A 22,666-nucleotide genomic window follows, 5' to 3' on the forward strand; every position below is an offset into this window, starting at 1 on the left:
AACAGTGGTATACTATTGAAACAGTACTTTAACATCTGACATGCGACTGTGAAGGTGTAGCTGGAAAATGTGGTTTCAATGACTCACAGTTTTCACAGGTTTTGGTGCTCTTTGGTGTTTCACACCTTTGCTTGGTTTTACAACATATACATATATATATATATATATCTATATATATATATATAGATATATATATATAGATAGATAGATATAAATTTAAAATTCATTACATTTAAACTAATTTGGTTCGTTAGTTAGTTCAAGTTCATGTAAGAGAAAAAATAATACCAAAGAAATCACATGTTTAGTGGAGATAAATGAAACATAGATGTGGGAGGAGTGACTGATAGGAAGTGTTGATGAAAGCCACAGAAAGATCGCAAGGTGATGCATAAAGCAGGCAAACTGCCCCCTAAACAACGACATTTTACTTGACTTCCACGCATCATGCACGCTCTACAGAAGTGTCTTCTATTCACAGTTGTGACATGCCTCATACAAAATGGTAAGATTGCAAAATATTTTTCTTAAACTTATGCAAAAAATGTGTTTCTCTCAATTTTTCTTCATTTATTTTCAGCACCGGGAAGTGAAATCATAAAAGGCCAAAAGGCAAAGGAAAAGTTCATGCAGTATATGGCATCAGTACAAAACAACACTGAACACAGATGTGGAGGATTCCTTGTCAGTGAAGACTTTGTAATGACTGCTGCGCATTGTGCTGTTAAGTGAGTAACCACCAAAAGCATGTCACGATCATCTAAATATAAATAATTATTTTGGTTTCTCATTCATTATTCATGTAGGAAGCTTAAATCCTTAAGTGTTGTTCTGGGCACCCATGATCTCAAGAAGGCAGGTAAGAAAATGAGATATGGAGTTAAAATGATCTGCAAACACCCTGCCTTCAAGAATGTTGAAGATGGGAATGACATCATGCTTCTCAAAGTAAGTATTCATCTATTCAGCCTCAGTGTCACAAAGGATATCAGACGTTCTTGTGAATCAATCAATAATTAAAATAGTTAATACAGGGAGGAAAATAAAAAAAAATAAAAATGAATGAATAAATAAAATAAACAAAATTACTAGAACAAAAAAAAAAACTAAGTCATTCAGAGAAACATTTTCTGGCACTTTCTGCCAGCATTTAGAGTCAAACCATTATATGATTTTCTTTAAGCTTCAACCAATCAAAGCACATTTTGTTGTAGTGTACGTACAAACAACAGCAACAATAGTAATACATGAAATGACTTCTAGTTAGACAACAAAACAAACAAGCACTTTTTCTTAATTTGCTGTAACGATATATTAATATATTTTAATATATTAATATAGATATATTAATACATCTAAATACGCTTGTGATAATGATAGTATTGTAGAGTAATTTGCTTTATGCAAGTTCCTACCCACATTTGTGCACGCACTATCATAGATTGAGAAACATGCAAAGACAAATACTGGAGAACCTTAAAAACACACAAATCTGACATGTTCACAACTGATATCAATTTTAATCATTTATTTTTGGTTTTTGATTTTATCTTTCCAGCTGTCTAAGAAAGTTCCCCTGGGTGACAAAAAACCAGTTAAGCTAATTCAACTTCCAATTCAAAAACTAAACCTGAAGGAAAACAAGATCTGCAGTGTAGCTGGATGGGGACCCACAGAACCTGGTAAACACCGATCTGTTAATGAGCTGCAAGTGTTAAATGTTCCCATCATTAACAAGGACGAGTGTCAGAAGCTGTGGGGAAGAACTTTAAAAAATGTTATTTGCGCCGGTGGATACAAAGCAAAGAGTGGAATCTGTCAGGTAATTTTTTTCATTTGAATTATCAAACATAGTATAAACATCAAAATTATTGAAGAAAAACAAATTAATAATTGATATTTCTTCCTCACAGGGTGATTCTGGTGGTCCTCTCGTATGTAACAAGTTGGCTGTTGGCATTGTTTCCTTTAACAACAACAATGGCTGTAAATATCCAAATGTCCCAAACGTCTATACAGATATATCACAATTTCTTCCTTGGATCACAGATATTCTCAAGAAAAAAAAATGCAAAGGTTGAAAAATATTTTCAATGGTATTGTGGGTGTATTGTAAGACTGTTGGGCAAGTGATATGTGAGCTGTGTAAACTGCTTAAATTCAGCAATATCTGACATTAAAGGGCAAGTTAGTATAATGTACGAAAAAAGTTAAAGGTTTTCTTGTCATTTGTTGGTTGTATTACATAAACTAATGAGAACTAAGATCCACTGACAAGTCAGAAAGTTACATTGGTGTGAAATTATATAGTCAGTGCCATATTTTTTATTATGTTGTTAAAAATATAAGAGAACCATATATTCACACAGCACTTCATTTTATACACTTCAAACATTTTTTCTCCTTCACATCTATGATCTAATACTGTTGTCTTTTTGACTCTGGGAGGAAAACCACACAGGTACAGGGAGAACATGCAAACCTCACATATAAGGGTGTAAGGCAGGGTTGGAACTTGCTAACCCTTCAACTCAAGCACAATGCCACCCTCAAATGGAAATGTACAGTATACAGTCTTGAAATTTAACAGGTATTGCATTATGTAATGAAGTTCAGCTCTACGGTGTGAACGTTGACATCTGATATTTAACTCTCACCTTCACCACTAGGGGACGGTGTTTTAACAGAAAGTTTGAGTGATAAACAAGAAATGTGTGTATTTGGTCTGAGATCAGGGTGGTAGGTAGTTAGCACTATTTCCTTACAGGAAGAAGTTTCTGGGTATAAACTGGGGCTTCTCTGTACTGTTTTTGTGTTTTAACACAGCCCAGTGATAAACTGCAGGTGTAGATTGATTTCTTCCTCTTAACTAAAGACAGTTACAACAGCATGCACTTAATAAGAGGAAAATTCCCAGATCCCCAGTTAATAGCTTGGTGGATAGCTTTATAGCTTTCAAGGGCAATGAGATGACTGCTTCATTATTGTAAGGTGACCACCACCAAAATGAAGCAAGATTGTTTTCTTTCACAGACAGTTTACAACCTTTAATATAAAGCTACTGTTAACATCTTGTTAGTCTGCTGTTGCTAATAATTAGATAAATAATTATGACCTCCACACACTCTCTTGCTTATGGAAATGTGTACCGCCATAAAATTCAAATGACATTTTCTTTTTCGCAAACTGGTGCATTTTCTTAGTTAAAAGATTTTGTACTGTTTGTGCTCTTTTGTGAAAAAAATACGGGTTTATGAGATCCTCTCTGCTTGCCTTTCTGCTTTTTTGGTTATGTACAACTGTGGTTGTACATCACAGATCTGCATTAAAGAACAATGCTTTTTTGTGTTGTGTTTTTTGGTGCAACTGCACATGTAGTAGGATGCATAAAAACTTAGAGAAGGAGACCTAACATGGATTAAAATTAATTAAAACAATGCAGTAAAAGTATCAGAGAACACAAATTCATATAAATGGAGAATTAAATAACTAATGAAACAGAGATAATAGATTAAGTATCTGTCAGTTGCATCACATTTACTATATTACTATGGTAAATGACATACTGATAGACTGACAACTGTACAATAAATATATAAAATAATAGATAATTATTCTTTTTTTGCAGGCTTCCAAAATCTGTCTTCTTTGTGCATATCGTGTGGAAATTATATACACATCTCTGATTCACAAATTTCATTTTGCCAAGAAGAGTCCAATGCTGCACTGTTAGCCTTTGCAGTAATTTCCATAGCTTAGTACTGCAAAATCAACAGTAAAAAACTCTAAAGGATGTTTGCAGTTTAGTACTGTAATTTGCAAGTAATTGTGGGAAAATTCCATGAGATTACATTATTTTTACGGTAACTCACCGTACTCATGGAAACAGCTGTAAAATACAGCAAATGTAACAATTGGTGATGTTACTGAGATTATACTATTACACCATCTGGATTTCTGTTGTTTTCTACTGTAGATCTAAGAGTAATTACCTAAATCCTCATTCAGAGTGTATTACCATAAAATGCAATTCATTGTGAGAGTAGTATAACATATAAACTACAATATACAGCATCATTTTTAACTTAAGGAGTAAGTTGCAGCTACACTATTTGAAGTATTTGAAGTATACCTGAGGTTTACTAAGAAGTACAACGAAATACCCAGCAAGCATTGCAGTGCTTTAACTGTAAAATTAAAACAACTATGAAACAAATAATTGATGTTTTAAACAAGAATTTGTCACAAATTCTTGTGTAATGTCTTTTACCTTCTGAACAGAGTAAGTGGGATAAAAAAAAATGTTTAAACCATGAGTGAAAAGGGTTAATAGTTAATAAACCTCAACTGTCAAATCATTTTCTCACCTGTTTGCAATATAATTCTGGTACGTGATCTATGAGTGTAGTTCTCTGCAAAGGAAGCCTTCTGATATTTGGAATTATTATCTGACTGTCTGGGGAATGGAGTGATTTGTTACATGTGAAAAATATGTTTCAACTGGATTTTAATTACTATGTTTCAACCAGAAGTAAGCCAAATATAAACTAAAAAGTAAATCAATAGTATACTTGTAAGTTTAGTATTGTGTTAGAGTAGAGTATATTTTAAGTATACTCTTATAGACTGGAAAGGACATTATGCTAGTACAGTTATAGTGAACAAAAAGTACATCCAAAAGTTCATTTCAAGTATACTTCTATACTAATATATACTAAAACGGGGGCCAATGTAGGTAACGTATACTTAGACTGATTTCCTTTCTATATGTTACATTTAGAGTAATGTTTAAAAGTTACTTCATTTAGCAGGGTGTAGCTATTTTCTCTTCTTATTCTTTTTTATACGGGAACTTCATTTTTTCTGTAAGGTGGTACTTTTAAGACACCTCTGCCTAACTACAGTGAACTAACCAGAAGTCTCGGAATATGCTCTGGTGGTCATTTTACACAAGTTCAGGTGTCACATCCATGAAACCTACACCACTAACCAGCATCAGTCCTACAACTTCACTCTCAAATTTAATAAATTCTGGGACAAGCAGAAACTGTATTTTTAGCGGTGCATTTTGTGGCAGGCCAGACTGCTATAAAATGCACTCTCCTTGTAGCACCACTTCATCTTGGTTCAGAAGAGATGTCCTGGATATACATGATAATGTAACACGGGTGTTTTTGTTTGTTCATGTTCAGCACGTTGGGTTGTGTTTTTAAAGCGTGTTATGCGACAGGTGTGTGTAGCACTGGTTACACAACTCAATGGGAGAGCGATAGTCGAGACCACACCTTTACCTGACGTAAAACGTGACGTATGGCGCACACTTTTAAAACAACAATGGGGATAGAAGATATTGATCGAGGCGGCGGCTAATGCTCCTTTCGCTGGTTGCCAACCACCATTAAATAACAAGAAGAAGAAAATATTGATCTGCTTTTCTTAGTTTTGCACGTTTAAGACGCAATTCAGACTCAAACAAAGCTGCAAAGCAGGAGAACAACATGACCATCAACTATTCTGTGCCACAGATCCAGTTCGCTGCAGCACAGAGTGATGATGAGATGGTGGAAGAACAACAGAGACAATTTACGGACCGTTAACATGTGCAACTTAGAAGTAGTCAGAGGTAACTGGATGGAGATCAGTCAGGTTAAATGCATGGTTGATTGGATTATATCTGAAGATCGTATGCTATTCGTGACAACTCTGCTAGACTCCAAATTTCTCGTCCATGCGGGATTATCTCAAAAGTAAATGAAACAACTAAACTTAACACTTTTTCCCTAAAACTGACTGACATGGGAAACATTAAAGTTGGATTGACACCAGCTAATCACTCTGACGGTAAGTGTTTTTTCACTTATTCGAGAGAAGTCAGAAACGTGTTCTTATTACTGTTTTCGATGACCTGGATGACTGAGAATCTTCACAGACTTATTACTGTTTGTTTTGACTTTTAAGCTACCCTGCCAGGTTATTTTCATTCAAATGCTAAGACAAAATATCAATATCTATGAATGTGGAGACTCAAAAGACTAGTTAGGTAATAGTTGCCGATGGATTTATGAGACTTGATAGAAACTTGGACATTTGCAACAGGTGAATCGGTGAACTACCGAGGTTGCGCCCAAATGCTTAAAGCTGTTAGCTGGTCAGTGTTTTCAGGTGTGTTTGTACTACCTGTACGGTGCGGAGTGCTGACTTAGTCAGGATAAACCCATTAAAGCGTCGAGCTCAAATATCTTTTCATTTTTGTGCACTGCTCTCTTGTCTTTTGTCAGCACACATTTTCTGTTTATTGAAGCCTTTTGTTAATAATTTTGATCATGTAAAAACTGGGAATTGGTCCCTATTGACAATACTCTTATTTTTCTTTTTTTTTCTTTTTTTTTTTTGCATTGCACATGTCATTTAGGAAAGGCAATTGGTCATTGAACTTTTTGCAACTATGTGTATTTGTAAATTTTGTGGCTTCCGTGCACACAAATTTATATTGTTCAGTTTGCATGTTAAAAGCCACAAACATGTAGCTAACTACAGGCTTTCTTGTGGAACTGAGAACTGTCCTGCCACTTTCAGAACATTTTCTGTCTTTCATTCACATATGCATAGGAATCACAGAACAAGAAGGGAGACCACTGAGAGAAGTTCACGGGTGACCTCAGCTGTCAAGTTCCTGGATGTGGGTATGCTGCACAAAACTTTACAACTCTGTGCCCATCTCAGATTTCACATCAAAGACGGGAAAAAAGTATTATGTCCATTTGAAGATTGCTCTAAATACTTCAGTGTCCGAACATGATTTTCCAGCCGTATTTCTCGAAAACATAAGTAGACAGTTCAGCAGTCAAGGCAACAAGAAATTGGGGAATTTGCCATAATACAAGGACAGGACACAGTTAATCTATTAGAAGACAGTTGGCTTTGTGTAATGCAGGCTAAAATGCTCTTACCAACCAGCACTATACAGAGCATCATAGAGGAATTTCAGGATCTTCTCAGCTGTGCAATGCACAATGTTCTTGCAATACTGTCTGACAAACTGTCTTCATTTAATATTCCACAAGCAGAAGTGGACAAAATCAATCAAGAACTTTTTTCATAGAGGACTATATATACCTGAGACACAGTAGGTTTCCTGACAAAGCTTTAAAAGCAAAACATCACTATTTGTTACATTATGCAGAGCTTATCCTTCACTTTGGACCACTCATTCGTTTGTGGACCCTTAGGTTTGAGAGCAAGCACTCGTATTTCAAAGCATGTACAAGAACAGTGCATAACTTTGTCAACTTATGCAAGACTGAACGGCATCAGTTACTGCAGTCCTACCTCTCAGTGGGCCAAATGTTTCCACCTATAGTTCAAATCATTGGAGAAACAAGTGATTAGAATCCTCATCTTTACAACACTCTCATTCAATGGCGATAATTGAGGCAGTAGAAGAAATTACTAATGCACTGGATAAAAACAAATATGCAGTTGGTATTTTTGTTGATCTCAAAAAGGCCTTTGACACAATCAATCACTCAATTTTATTGGATAAATTGGAAAGATATGGTATTCGAGGGAAAGCTGGTAACTGGTTAAAAAGTTACCTAACGGGTCGGGAACAATATGTTAGCATAGGGCATTACCATTCAGAGAAACTTGGTATTACATGTGGTGTTCCCCAAGGGTCAGTGTTGGGACCAAAACTTTTCAATGTGTACATAAATGATATTTTTGATGTTTCTCAAGTACTTAAACTCATACTGTTCGCAGATGACACCAACATATTTTTCAGCAGCGATGGTTATACTGATCTTGTAATGACCGTAAACAGGGAGCTAAAATTAATTAAAAAATGGATGGATATAAATAAATTATCATTAAATATAAGTAAAACTAAAGCAATGTTTTTTGGTAATTTAAAATATAATATAGAATTACCAATCATCATTGAAGGTGTACCAATTGATAATGTGAGTGAAAACAAATTTTTGGGAGTCATAATTGATAACAAAATTTCATGGAAACCCCACGTCAGACATATAAAAACCAAAATTTCCAGAAGCCTCGCAGTTTTGAACAAAGTGAAACCATACCTTGATAAAGATGCACTTCGTACTCTGTACTGTACTCTGGTTCTTCCATATTTCACATATTGTGTGGAAGTGTGGGGAAACACATATAAAAATACAACTAATCCATTAGTTACAGTACAGAAACGAGCACTGCGTATTATTCACAAGGCTGGTTATCTAGATCATACTCACAAACTCTTTCTTCAGGCAAAGTTACTTAAATTCCAGGATCTGGTTAATTACAATACAACCATAATCTTATACAAAGCTTTTAATAAACTTCTACCTGCAAATTTACAAACTATATTTGAAATTCGAGAAAGAGGTTATAATGTGAGAGGCTTCGGAAAATTCAAATTACCCAGAATTCGAACAACCCGTAAAGGTTTTTGTGTGTCTGTATGTGGTGTGAAAATCTGGAACAGTCTGAGTTTACAACTGAAACAATGCAAAAATATTCATAGATTTAAATTCCTCTACAAACAGTTGGTCTGGTCACAGTATACTCAATAATGGTGTTAGTGTGCTCTGTAATGTCTTTTCTCTTACCATTGCTGGTATATATTCAAAAAAAAAAAAAAAAAAAGTGTGCGTGTATGTATGTACATATATGTCCATGTGTGTGTAGATATATATGTACGTATGTATATGTATGATGCTTTGCAACGATGGGCGTAGCTGTGGGAAGCTTATTGTTTTTGTTGATGAGTGAGTATAGGGGTGGGATTTAATAAGTTTTCTTCATCCCACTCCTTTTCAGGTAATTTTTGTTTGTTTTTTTTTTTGTTTTGTGCACTTTATGTTCAACATATGTATTTTGTTGTGCCTGAAATGAACAAATAAATGAAATGAATGAATGAAATGAAATTCAAGAAGCTGTGGCAAACTTTGGATGTGTCAGCAGTTGTCTACAAAGGTACCAAGTATGTGAAAGGCTATGTTTCCATTGTAGATGACACTGATGATGGCTTGGTTTTTGGGAAGATAGCTGTTATACTTGTTAACGATTCTGAATTGTACTTTATGCTCGAGTTGCATCACTCAGTACTCCTCATTGACCTTGGACTTCACTGCTTGCGTTGCCCTACAGAAAGAAGAGTGTGTGTAAATGCTGACAGTCTGATGGATTATTACCCACTACCACTTTATAACATGGCAGGCCTTTTTGTTGTCTCCCTACGCCATTCAGTTTCCTCTTAATTCTCTTTCAGGGATGGAAATTGAAGAGGAACTCACAAGCCTCCTGCCGACACTAGACAGAGAGAAAATAATCTGCATTGTAGAACATCTGACGGACATTATTGGTGTACAACAAAAAAGCGATCTTTTGTTTGTGGAGGCGGAAGATCTCAAACCCTTTCTCACACCAATTCAAATACGTAAACTGCTTCTTGCATTTAAAGGTTTGTGTAGGTTCTGTACAAATTATAGACTTGAGTCTATGATTTGAAGGTCACTCATAGACTCATATGTCACTGATTAGCTTGATTAGCTTTTTTTTCTCTTCACCATACTACACATGTACTTTGACAGTATAATATTGAAGAGCGTTTTGGGGCTCACATTGTCTGGTAGATACTTAACACGGAAAACATAAACAAAAGTAGACACTAAATCTAACACCATTAACCTTTCATTGGTAGTGGTACAACTAAGGGTTTGAAATTGTGACATACTGTAAAATATATTGACTCAAGGTCTTTTCAATGCAAGACCTTGAGTTTGTAGTTCTTTTGCAATCCTGGGATTGCTTCTTTTCATCTTCAGACAAGGTCCCCAAAAACTGCCTTGCCGTTACTACTCAATCCTAATTGAAATGGTAAATGGTAAATGGCCTGTATTTGTATAGCGCTTTACTAGTCCCTAAAGACCCCAAAGCGCTTTACACATCCAGTCATCCACCCATTCACGCACACATTCACACACTTGAAGGGTTCATCTTTTAGTGAGGACATATTTGTTGACATAGTAGCTTTTTAAGGTAGCTTTTCCGATGATCTTTATTTATTTATTTTTTTAGATGGCAACAGACCAAAGAACCTGAATGACACCATTACTCTGGAGCCTTGCCCTGTTGCATCAGCTGAAACATCAAGCCATCCACCTCACCCCTCCTCCTCCACGTCCACCACTATGTACAACCATTACTCCAGCTCTTGGGTCTCACACTTACAGATTCCTTGGGAAAGATTTCCACTCCGACTGCTGCAAGAGGAGACAGAGCTCATCCAGAGGACAGGAGAAGTATGGTTAGAATTGTTGTGGAGGCCATGCAAGTTCACTGCAGGAACCTTAAACGTGCATCTTGTGAAGAAGTTGCTAAAATCATTGTAAACAGATACCCTCGAACATTTGCAGATTTTACTGAAAAGGGAGAAAGACTGGGTTGTGGACATTATTCACTACTAAGAAGCATCAAATCTAGAGTTGAACATGTTAATCGAGATAATACAACACATAGACTTCGTCAAACAAACCAGGAACCAGGAATGAGGAAGACTGCAGTCCCAACAGTAATGCAACCTCACCTAAAAAAGTTAGATGCCTTGTTGATAGCTATGGTTGTATTAATTGGCAGCCAGTTGAACTTCCTGAGGGGGAAACGCCAGCTTCTTTAGAGGAAAAGAAACACATCCTGTTAACAATTTTTAATTCACAAGGACCTGGAGCTGTGGAGAGACCTGATGTGGATGACTTCATGTGCCTCACATATATTTCTCAGCGGCAGCTTATCAACAGTTGTCCCTCACTTTCAATAGCTGAAATTCAGGGGCAGTGGCCATTCTTGTTTACTCGGAAAGGTCTTTTGAACCACTTTCACAAACTCACAGGCATCGATATCAGTGAGCGCTTAAGTCAGGCCCTCATCACCAAAGGCAGAAGGATTGTTAACTATTTCTCCAGCCAGAAGCTCAAATGGAACCTTGGTATAAGGACACTTTTTCAGCAGATAGAAAGTGAGGAAGTTTTGACCAACAACAAGATTGGCACAGCAGCCATACTTCTCATGATGAAGTATTACAAGGAAGATGAAGACTCCCTCTTTGTCTTAGCAGATGTAAGCTTCTTTAATACAGCTCTAGGTTTAATGCTGTTGCTTGCTGTCCTGTTTTTTTTGTTACATAAAATGTCTTGGTCCTTTTTCTGGCAGGAAACATCTACCAGGATATCCCTTGAAGCAGAGAGCAACCTGCCAATCACCCCAAGGCTGATCATGCTTGGTAAGAAGTCATTTTTGAAATAGAACTGATTAGACCATATTACAGTTTCTGTTTGGCAGACAGGTATCCAGTCTCTGTTTATTTAGCTCACATTTCTGTTATTTCCTTTATAAACCAAGGTTGTTGGACATGTGTCTCAGTGAATCCAGCAAAGTAACAATATCAAATTTCACATTACATATTACTGATCAACATGGTAGTCTAGCTACACCAACAGCAGAAATACTGAAGTCAATACTGTAAAGTTTAACAGCAGCACAAACTATAAACTCCAAAATAACCATACAGTTGATTCATCTCCGGTAATTTAACTGGGCTGACTCTTTGTTAGGTGTGTTTAATGTGCAGAATAATTCCCAATTATGTACAATTCTAATATGTTAAAACGGACTTATGTACATAAGGCCATTAATAATTAACTGTACGTAGATATTTGCTTTTTGATTATCTAGACAGTGTGAAGAAGTGAAGTATTGAAATTATTTTGTGTTGCATAATGACAATGTTGCCCCTATACATTTAAGGACAAAGTTCAATGACCGCCACCTGCTGGAGGGTGAGTGCAGAGGGCCGTGTAATTGTTGAGCTGGACAAAGAGAACACCTTTGCTGATGCGATGTCTTCTTTGGTTCATTCTATGTATTGAACCTGGAATACCAGGAGTCAGCGTGTGCAACATTGGAACTGATTCAGAGCTATGTTTGAACAGTCAGCTAATTGTGATAGATGATGAATAAATTATCCCTAAGTAGGTCATTATTTCAAATCACAACTCAATGTTACTGTATGTTACTATTTATTGTGGCATGCTTTAAGGTTTTTTGTAAGGATAAACCCTGAAGAGGGAACAAAATGTACCTCCAAGGTTGGGACAAGCAGAAAGACTGGGACCACTGTGAAGCGAAAGGTTGTTCGCATTAACCTTCATGTCACAACTTTCCTCCAGCGGCTTACTGAATTTGAGTGGAAAACTTCAAATTAGGTAACTGCTGTTGCCATTTTTAGTGAATTTCTTGTATAATTTAAGTGAACAATGTGTTGTTACCTGTGTCTCCACAGATGATCCATGGCCCATGCTTTCTGGACATTTACACGAGGTGAACAACAATGAAGACAAGCTCTCTCACCATCTTACAAGACGCTGTCTCTGTCCAACAGGTTTTTTAAGTGCAACAGTTTTGATTTTTTTTCCCTTCTTTTACCCGTTTGTTAAAAATTATTTCAGCTACTTACACTTTAGTTGTCACATGTATTGGCTCACCCTACAAATCAATGAACTCAGTCCACAAAGCAAGGTCAGGGTTCAGTGCAGGTCAGTCAAGTTCCTTCACACCACACATGCTCATCCATGTCGTTGTGGACCCTGCTTTGTGCATTGATTTGGTGGTGTGAGCCAGTATTTTGGATAAAGTGTATATAAAGGCAGAAGTTTGGGGCTTGATATTCTATTCATTACAATTCAGTTTATTTGTATGGTGCCAACAAAATGAATGCCAAGGCACTTCACAGTGTAGGTTTAAGACCCTACAAAATATAACTAAGAAAACTCATCACTTGAGCATATGTTGGCCTTTATGATATGGATATGACATAATATCATTATTGTTTGTACAACCATCTGAGGAAATACATGGGTTAAATGGTTTAGTAAAAACAAATGCTTCCTCAATCAAAATATGTGTTCAGTTCTTTTCAGTTTTTGATTTTGGAAATGTGTATTTCAGCAGAGGAAAATCAGAACAGAAATAAAAAGTGGTGTAAAGCACATGAATTATATCTATCTATCTAATCGATCAATCGATCAATAGTGTGTGTATATATATATGTTTTTATATAAATATAAATAAATAAATGGTACCTTTTCTTAATACAATACAATTTTTTTTTTAACCCTCCAGTCTCTTACAGTATGTTACTGTTTCCTTTAACACATCGTAATTTACCGTAATTTAACAGTAAATGACCGCATGTTGGGACACGGTATCCTCTAGCAGAGATGAATATTTTTGGTACTGATGATGCGTGATAACGGTAAGTTACTGGTAAATATATTGCAGTTTATTACCTTGTAGTGGGCTTACAGTGACATACCGTGAATAAACGGTAGTATTCCAATTTCTTAATCACAGTATGATGTTACTTTGTTGACGTAGGGGAGACCAGGGATAGTTGTAACATTTTTGACATTTCTGTCTGTAAATTGGAGCTCTTTTAAGGTAGTGGATTGAAAATTTAATGCAAAGTATTTACATGTCTCTGCTATTAAATAGTGCAGACATTTTCTCTGCAGCACAATTACCCATTGCATGGTATGGTCTCAAACACAAAGAGTGAAATGTTACAATTAACCCCATAGTCTGGGTTAGTTGTAACATATCCTGGGGTGAAATGTAACACAATGAAATAAGGGTACTGACAAAACATTAACATGTAATCTTTTTTATTCAACGCACATAGAGCCATTTATGTAGCTATGTGTGTGTGACACAATGCAGAAATCTAGCTTTTGAGTATATTCCAACCCCCCCAAAAAGACAGATGATGGAATTTTCTGCAACTGAATATTTCATTAATTTTGGTTAATTTTAACCGCACATTTCTGTAATATACTTACACATCTCTATTATTGCTAATTTATATTGTAATATATCTATATCACGACTAAAGCACTTTCTGGATGGATGCAAACTGCATTTCTTTGCCCTGTACCTGTGACATGTGCAATGACAATAAAGTTGAATTCTATTCTATTCTATTCTACATACAAAGGCGACCAGTGAACCTCTCTCTGCTGATGTCGTTGCCCCAACTTGTTTAATATAAGTTAAAGTAATAGTGTGATAAGTTGTAACATCTGCATTATTGTTACAACTGACCCAGACTCCTATAGCCATGAACTAGCTAATATTACAGCCAACGGCTAAAACATTAGCACTAAAGACCTACACAGAATATATCCCCATAGACATACAAATAACATAATTTAAGTTTGATGAGTTTAAAGCAGATAATGCAGATAAGCAGATAATGCTATTAGAAATTGAAATAAAGTAGAAAAACTTACTTTTTGGCATACAAATTACTTTTTTTCATGTTAAATTGTCTGTGTTTGACAAAATGTGCTGATTTTTCACATGTGATGGCAGAACTGAATTGGGCATGCACAGGATGAATCACATCATTTGAAACTTAGCCCTGATTGGAGAAATTGGAAGTGTTACAACTGACCCACGTTACAACTATCCCCGGTCTCCCCTAATTTACAACATAACGGTATCTCACTGGCGACAGTGACGCCAGTGTGATACCGTAAAAAAGAGCTACGGTGCGTTACCATAATTTGTCCAAGAGTATTATACCACAACAGCAAAAAACGGTATCATCCTGCAGAACGGTAAGCTACAGTAATACGGCGTCACGGTATGACGCTGGCAACAGTGACGCCAGTAATGTTACCGTAAAGTGGAAATGAAAAGTCTAACAGTGTGTATATGGCATCAGTGCAAGACAGGATAGGACACGTATGTGGAGGATTCCTTGTCAGTGAAGACTTTGTATTGACTGCTGCACACTGTGATGATCGGTAAGTTACCAAGATCCTACAAGGAACCTGTTCATCACCTAAATATGAATATATCTGCAGACTTCTTAATTATTATCAATGCAGGAAACCTGGAAATGTTGTTCTGGGCACCCACAATCTCAAGAAAGCTGAGAAGACCATGGTATATCAAATAAAAAAGAAGTGCAAGCACCCTTCTTACAACAATGTTAAATTTGGAAATAATATCATGCTTTTCAAAGTAAGTAGATAACTCTTTAATTTCAGTATTTATCAACTCATTTATTACAATATTATATGTTGATATGATATGTATGATATATTTGGAGATCTCAATTCATCAGCACTGAGTAATCAGAAAATTTGAAGATTTTTGATTTGATTTAGTTCTTCTTTTTGTCTCCAGCTGTCTGAGGAAGTTTACCTGGACAAAAAAAGACGAATTAAACCATTTCAACTTCCAACTCAACAAATAAACCTAAAAGAAAACAAAACCTGCACAGTCGCTGGATGGGGAGCCACAGAAAGTGGTGGTGAAACTGTTGATAGCTTGCAAGTGGTGGATGTTCCCATCGTTAACCTGGAGAAGTGTAAGAGGACTTGGCAAAATAATATTCCTGATAATGTTATCTGCGCAGGAGGATACTACAAAAATAAAGGAATCTGTCAGGTATTTTTATTTTAACTATAGTGTAAACATCATAATTGTTAAACAAAATCAAATAAAGATGGTTTTTTTTTCTCACAGGGTGATTCTGGGGGTCCTCTGGTATGTGACAAGAAGATGGCAGTTGGTATTGTTTCCTTTAACAACAGCAATAAATGTGACTATCCTGATGTCCCCAACATCTATACAGACATTTCAAAATTCCTGCCCTGGATTAAAGACATTCTCAGTAAAAAGACTTGCTAAATGTTTGAATTATATTGTGGACGTTGACACAAATAATAATAAAAGCTCCGTCATTTGCAATATCCATAACTACAGAATGAGACAGCTGATTACTGCTATTTTAAAAAAATCCAAATAAAACAATTATTTTTGTCATCTTTAGAGATAGTGGGGAGCATTTTAAATCACTCCAGACAGAGCTTTAAACATAATGTGAAACTCATCAGTGTATTACAGCAGACTTAAACGAGAATAAATATATAACTAAAACTGCATTATGTGCTATGTGTCTATATTTTGGGGGACCATGGCTCAGGGGATTGGGAAGCTCATCTGTAACCGGAAGGTTGCCGGTTCGATCCCCCTGCTCTCTCTGTCTTGGTCGTTGTGTCCTTGGGCAAGACACTTTACCCTACCACCTACTGGTGTTGGCCAGAGGGGCCGATGGCGCGATATGGCAGCCTCGCTTCTGTCAGTCCCAGGGGAGCTGTGGCTACAACTGTAGCTTGCCTCCACCAGTGTGTGAATGTGAGAGTGAATGAATAGTGGAATTGTAAAGCGCTTTGGGTGCCTAGAAAAAGCGCTATATAAATGCAATCCAATCCATCCATTATTTGCTGTGCTTTGCCTGTTCATGTCCTTAGGACGAAGGCTTTCCACCAAATAATCAGCATATGCTCCCTGTGATGGTTAAAGAGCAGAGGAACTCCAATAGTATCCAGACAACTCTGCTGCAGAGGGTTGGGCAATCACAGCCTTGTCAGATGGTGACAGATCATCTTTGAGCATCTTACAATGCTGTGACTGCCAAACTCTCTATCAATGGTACTAATGGCCATTGATCAATGGACATGACAATCTGCATGTTAATGACTTTTTAGGATTTCTTAACCTGGAAGATTGAGTACGCATCAAGACAGCAACCTATATATTTTTTTTTTTATTTTTTTTTATTTTAGAAAACACAGTTTAGAATTCAACTTTATTGTCATTGCACATAGTTTCTTCATGCTGGTCAAATTCAACAGTAAGATACTGTCACTGCACTACTTTAACATCTGTAATTGTAAAAATGATGATGATTTTTGATGCTAAGACATGTTTCACACCTTCAACACACACATATGCAGACACGTGTGCATTCAGAGGAGATAAATGTGCAACAAAAGTTTGAGAGGAGAGAAAGATGGTAAGTGTTAAATGAAAACCACTTACAGATTGCAAGGTGATGCATAAAACTGGCAAACTGCCCCCTTAAAACAATTACATTTTACTTGACTTCTATGCGTCATGCACACTCTGAGGGAGTTTCTGCTCTTCTCTTCTTCTCTTCAGGCTATGACATGTCTTATAAAAAAATGTAAGATTTCAAAATATTTTGTGAAAATATTCTCTCTCAAATTTTCTACATTTCTTCTTGGGCACTAGGAAGTGAAATAAATAAATAAATAAATAATAAATAAATCTCTAAAATGTGTACTTGCTGCACTATGTGTCCATTTTTGAAGTGCTTCAGCTGTTCATCTCAAACTTCTAGAAACAACTACACATTCAAATGTAATATACTAGCAGGAAATAACAGGAAAGAGGCTTGATAGAGAGAGCAAACTGTAGTAATGTTACAAGACTTATTTAATCAACTGTCATTGTTGCACTTTTCTGTTGCACTGCTGTGTCTGCACCCTCTTGTGTCTTCTGTTCTGTCTGGTGTTGCACTGTCTTTGTTTGGGTTTTTTTGTTTGTTTGTTTTTTCAATTTTTGCACACTTTCACTATATGTAGTGCTGTGTTGATTCTCTGTTATGTATTATGTGTAGCACCCTGGTCTTGGAGGAACATCGTCTCACTTCACCGTGTACTGTACCACTGCACATGGTTGAAATCACAATAAAGTCACTAGATTTGACTTGAAAACTGATGTCCTCTGCTAGATATGAGGAGAGTAATCATGTAGTAAGACTTGCATAAATTTGTAGTGTTTTTATAAATATATGGATTTAGTATTTAAAAACACTGTACAGTGTACAGTAAGAGTATTTCTATACATACATATATCCATTTACATTAAGTTGGAGTCCTGCTCAGTTAGTTATAGTAATCTACATACTTTTTTGACAACACACTTATTTCATGTTTTCATGCATTTTAACAGTGGTATACTGTAGAAACACTACTTTAACATCTGACATGCGACTGTGAAGGTGTAGCTGAAAAATGTGGTTTCAGTGACTCACAGTTTTCACAGGTTTTGGTGCTCTTTGGTGTTTCACACCTTTGCTTGGTTCTACAATACATATATATATATATAGATAGATATATCTATCTATATATCTAAATATATATATATATATATATATAGAGAGAGAGAGAGAGATACTGATATTAATTCAAAATTCATTAAATTTAAACTAATTTGCTTCAATTAGTTAGTTCAAGTTCATTTAACAGAAAAAATAAAGAAATCACATGTTTAGTGGAGATAAATGAAACATAGATGTGGGAGGAGTGACTGATATGAAGTGTTGATGAAAGCCACAGAAACATTGCAAGGTGATGCATAAAGCAGGCAAACTGCCCCCTAAACAACGACATTTTACTTTTTACTTGACTTCCACGCATCATGCACGCTCTACAGAAGTGTTTTCTAGTCACAGCTGTGACATGCCTCATACAAAATGGTAAGATTGCAAAATATTTTTCTTAAAGTTATGCAAAAAATATATTACTCTCAGTTTTTCTTCATTTATTTTCAGCACTGGGAAGTGAAATCATAAATGGCAAAAAGGCTGAGGAAAAGTCCATGCAGTATATGGCATCAGTACAAAACAACACTGAACACAAATGTGGAGGATTCCTTGTCAGTAAAGACTTTGTAATGACTGCTGCACACTGTCCTATTGAGTGAGTAACCACCGATACTCTTCAAGCAATGTCACATTCATGTAAATATAAATAATTATTTTGTTTTTCAATCATTCCTGCAGGAATCCTAAATCCTTAAGTGTTGTTCTGGGCACTCATGATCTCAGGAAGGCAGATAAGAAAATGAGATATGGAGTAAAAATGATCTGCAGACACCCTGCCTTCAAGAATGTTACAAATGGGAATGACATCATGCTTCTCAAAGTAAGTATTCATCTATTCAGTCTCAGCTTCACAAAGGATATCAGACGTTCTTATGAATCAATCAATAATTAAAATAGTTAATACAGGGAGGAAAATATAAAAGAAATAAAATTAAAAGAACAGCAAAAAACCCTAAATCATTCAGAGAAACATTTTCTGGCACTTTCTGCCAGCATTTATAATCAAACCATTCAAAAATTATATGACTTTCTTTTAGCTTCAACCAATCAAAGCACATTTGTTTGTAGTACAGGTAAAAAACAAACAAACCAAAAAACAGCAACAATTGTAATACATGAAATGACTTCTAGTTCCACAACAAAACAAAGAAGCACTTTTTCTTAATTTGCTGTAACAATAATAAACATATGACACATTAATAGATATACTAATACATCTAAATACGCTTGTGATAATGATAGTATTGTAGAGTAATTTGCTTTATGCAAGTGCACGCACTTTCATGTCTTGGGAGACATGCAAAGACAAATACTGGAGAACCTTAAATACACACAAATCTGACATGTTCATAACTGATATCAATAATAATCACTATTATTTTCTGTGTTTTTTTTTTGTTTGTTTTTGTTTTTATCTTTCCAGCTGTCTAAGAAAGTTCCCCTGGGTGACAAAAAACCAGTTAAGCTAATTGAACTTCCAATTCAAAAACTAAACCTGAAGGAAAACAAGATCTGCAGTGTAGCTGGATGGGGGCCCACAGAACCTGGTAAACACCGATCTGGTTATGTTAATGAGCTGCAAGTGTTAAATGTTCCCATCATTAACAAGGACAAGTGTCAGAAGCTGTGGGGAATAACTTTAAAAAATGTTATTTGCGCCGGTGGATACAAAGCAAAGAGTGGAATCTGTCAGGTAATTTTTTTCATATGATTTATCAAACATAGTGTAAACATCAAAATTATCAAACAAAAACAAATTAATAACTGATATTTCTTCCTCACAGGGTGATTCTGGTGGTCCTCTCATATGTAACAAGTTGGCTGTTGGCATTGTTTCCTTTAACAACAACAATAGTTGTAAATATCCAGATGTCCCAAACGTCTATACAGATATATCACAATTTCTTCCTTGGATCACAGATATTCTCAAGAAAAAAAAATGCAAAGGGTAAAAAAGTATTTTCAATGGTGTTGTGGGTGTATTGTAAGACTGTTGGGCAAGTGATATGTGAGCTGTGTAAACTGCTTAAATTCTGCAATATCTAACATTAAAGGGCCTTTTAAAAAAACTGCTGATGACTCTTTCATTGTCAAGCTTACAAAGAGATCAGTCACATAGTAGCTTTGAAGTGCGCAAGTTAGTATAATGTATGAAAAAAGTTAAAGAAGGTTTTCCTGTGGTTCGTTGGTTGTATTATATAAACTAATGAGAACTAAGATCCACTGACAAGTCAGAAAGCTCATAAACAGTCATATGCAGGTCAATTTAATCTCATTTTACTAAAGCCTGCCCGATACTGCAAACATGGACAGGCAATTCACCATGGCACAAAGTCCTCAGTCCATATCATGAGATAAAAATGTCATCAGAACAAATAAATTAAAAAAAAATGTATAGTTTTGTTTGACATCAGAATTGTACGTGGCTATTGGGAGGTCGAGTGACTTCATAAAATTTTGATAATTCATGAATTAATTTCCTGTATTTAGTAGACTTTTGGCACATTTTATTTTACATCAGTTTATACTGTGCATGCTGTTATTTATGAAAAAGAAACCAAAATCCAGACACCAATTCAATTTCAAATAACATATAATGTGTGAATGTGAATATGTGGATATAATGTGTCAATAGTGACCCTCGTATTAAACACGACAAAAGTCATTTTGTATACAAATAATCATTTGGAGCCCAAAGTTCAGGCGTCAGATTGCTCCACACACTTCATTTCAGATTATTTCTACCCTTGGAGGTTTATGATGTCATCGAGAGGAAACATCCCTTATATGGTCATCTCAGGTACACAACTCTGGCCGTCCATAATTAAATTATTTATCATTCATGGATGCCAGTTGGATGGATGTGAAACTATATAGTCAGTGCCTTATTTTTTATTATGTTGTCAAAAAAAATTAAGAGAGCCATATATTCACACAGCGCTTTATTTTATACACTTCAAGCATTTTTTCTCCTTCACATCTATGATCTAATACTGTTGTCTTTTTGACTCTGGGAGGAAAACCACACAGGTACAGGGAGAACATGCAAACCTCACATACAAGGGTGTAAGGCAGCGTTGGAATAAAGAACCCACTTGCTAAACCTTCACTCAAGCACAATGCCACCCTTAAATGGAACAGGTATGGCATTGTGTAATGAAGTTCAGCTCTAAGGTGTGAACGTTAACATCTGATGTTGCTTCCTTAAACAGCTAATTTAAGTGACTTCCTAGATGGACCAGTTACCCATTGCTTGAATAGATATCAGTGTAATGGAGGAAAACACAGTAATAATGAATAAAAACACTGAAAATTGTAACATACACATTTTATGGGACCACGATGGCATCAGTTTGCTCTTGCAGTGGGATTTTGGTAAATTAAAAAGACCTTTTTTACCACTAGGGGACAGTGTTTTACCAGAAAGTTTGCGTGATAAACAAGAAATGTGTGTATTTGGTCTGAGATCAGGGTGGTAGGTAGTTAGCACTATTTCCTTAAGGAGAGAAGTTTCTGGGTATAAACTGGGGCTTCTCTGTACTGTTTTTGTGTTATTACAGAGCCCACTGCAGGTGTAGATTGATTTCTTCCTCTTAACTAAAAACAGTTAAGATGCATTTAATAAGAAGAAATAAGAAGAAAATTCCCAGATACCCAGTTAATAGCTTGGTGGATAGCTTTATAGCTTTCAAGGGCAATAAGATGACTGCTTCATTATTGTAAAGTGAAAACCACCAACATGAAGCAAGATTGGGTTTTTTTCACAGACAGTTTACAACCTTTAATATAAAGCTACTGTTAACATCTTGTTAGTCTACTGTTGCTAATAATTAGATAAATAATTATGACCTCCACACACTCTCTTGCTTGTGAAAATATTTGATGCCATAAAATTCAAATGACATTTTCTTTTTCTCAAACTGCTGCATTTTCTCAGTTAAAACATTTCGTATATTTTTGTGCTCTATTGTGAATAAAATACGGGTTTATGAGATCCTCTCTGCTTGCCTTTCTGCTTTTTTGGTTATGTACAACTGTGGTTGTACATCACATATCTGCATTAAAGAACAATGCTTTTTTGTGTTGTGTTTTTTGGTGCAACTGCACATGTAGTAGCATGCATAAAAACTTAGAGAAGGAGACCTAACATGGATTAAAATTAATTAAAACAATGCAGTAAAAGTATCAGAGAACACAAATTCATATAAATGGAGAATTAAATAACTAATAAAACAGAGATAATAGATTAAGTATCTGTCAGTTGCATCACATTTACTATATTACTATGGTAAATGACATACTGATAGACTGACAACTGTACAATAAATATATAAAATAATAGATAATTATTCTTTTTTTGCAGGCTTCCAAAATCTGTCTTCTTTGTGCATATCGTGTGGAAATTATATACACATCTCTGATTCACAAATTCCATTTTGCCTCTTTTAATATTCCTTTCCCATTTAACAAACAACCACACTAACGTCTTCACACCAGTCAAATGTATCACCAGTTAGTCAAGTGTATGCATTTTTTAAACACACACACACACACACACACACACACACACACACACACACTGCTGGCAGTCAGGAATTAAGAAATTACTTGCACATGCCACCA

General features: G+C 35.7%; 2 protein-coding genes and 1 pseudogene across 5 annotated transcripts; all 3 read left to right on the forward strand.

Moving 5' to 3' along the window:
- Nucleotides 1-352: 352 nt before the first annotated feature.
- LOC100701614 (granzyme B) lies at nt 353-20,104 on the forward strand. 4 transcript variants are annotated; one of them, XM_019351393.2, is made up of 5 exons: nt 353-505; nt 18,491-18,638; nt 18,722-18,863; nt 19,467-19,736; nt 19,828-20,104. In XM_019351393.2, the coding sequence occupies exons 1-5, from the start codon at nt 448-450 to the stop codon at nt 19,993-19,995; spliced, it is 786 nt and encodes a 261-aa protein (XP_019206938.1). In that variant the 5' UTR covers nt 353-447; the 3' UTR covers nt 19,996-20,104. The 4 variants fall into 4 exon arrangements, with proteins under 4 accessions (XP_019206938.1, XP_005466691.1, XP_013123562.1 ...); XM_005466634.4 differs by lacking the exons at nt 18,491-18,638; nt 18,722-18,863; nt 19,467-19,736; nt 19,828-20,104 and adding exons at nt 581-728; nt 807-948; nt 1,559-1,822; nt 1,914-2,209 and having other exon boundaries at nt 366-505; XM_013268108.3 differs by lacking the exon at nt 353-505 and adding an exon at nt 18,257-18,415 and having other exon boundaries at nt 18,470-18,638.
- Nucleotides 10,151-12,465, forward strand: LOC112843838 (uncharacterized; annotated as a pseudogene).
- LOC100712441 (duodenase-1) lies at nt 13,303-16,013 on the forward strand. Its single transcript, XM_025902998.1, has 6 exons — nt 13,303-13,315; nt 14,652-14,678; nt 14,786-14,867; nt 14,952-15,087; nt 15,253-15,516; nt 15,595-16,013. The coding sequence occupies exons 1-6, from the start codon at nt 13,303-13,305 to the stop codon at nt 15,757-15,759; spliced, it is 687 nt and encodes a 228-aa protein (XP_025758783.1). The 3' UTR covers nt 15,760-16,013.
- Nucleotides 20,105-22,666: the final 2,562 nt, after the last annotated feature.

This window comes from Oreochromis niloticus, linkage group LG23, assembly GCF_001858045.2.
Source record: "Oreochromis niloticus isolate F11D_XX linkage group LG23, O_niloticus_UMD_NMBU, whole genome shotgun sequence".
Classification (NCBI taxonomy): domain Eukaryota; kingdom Metazoa; phylum Chordata; class Actinopteri; order Cichliformes; family Cichlidae; genus Oreochromis; species Oreochromis niloticus.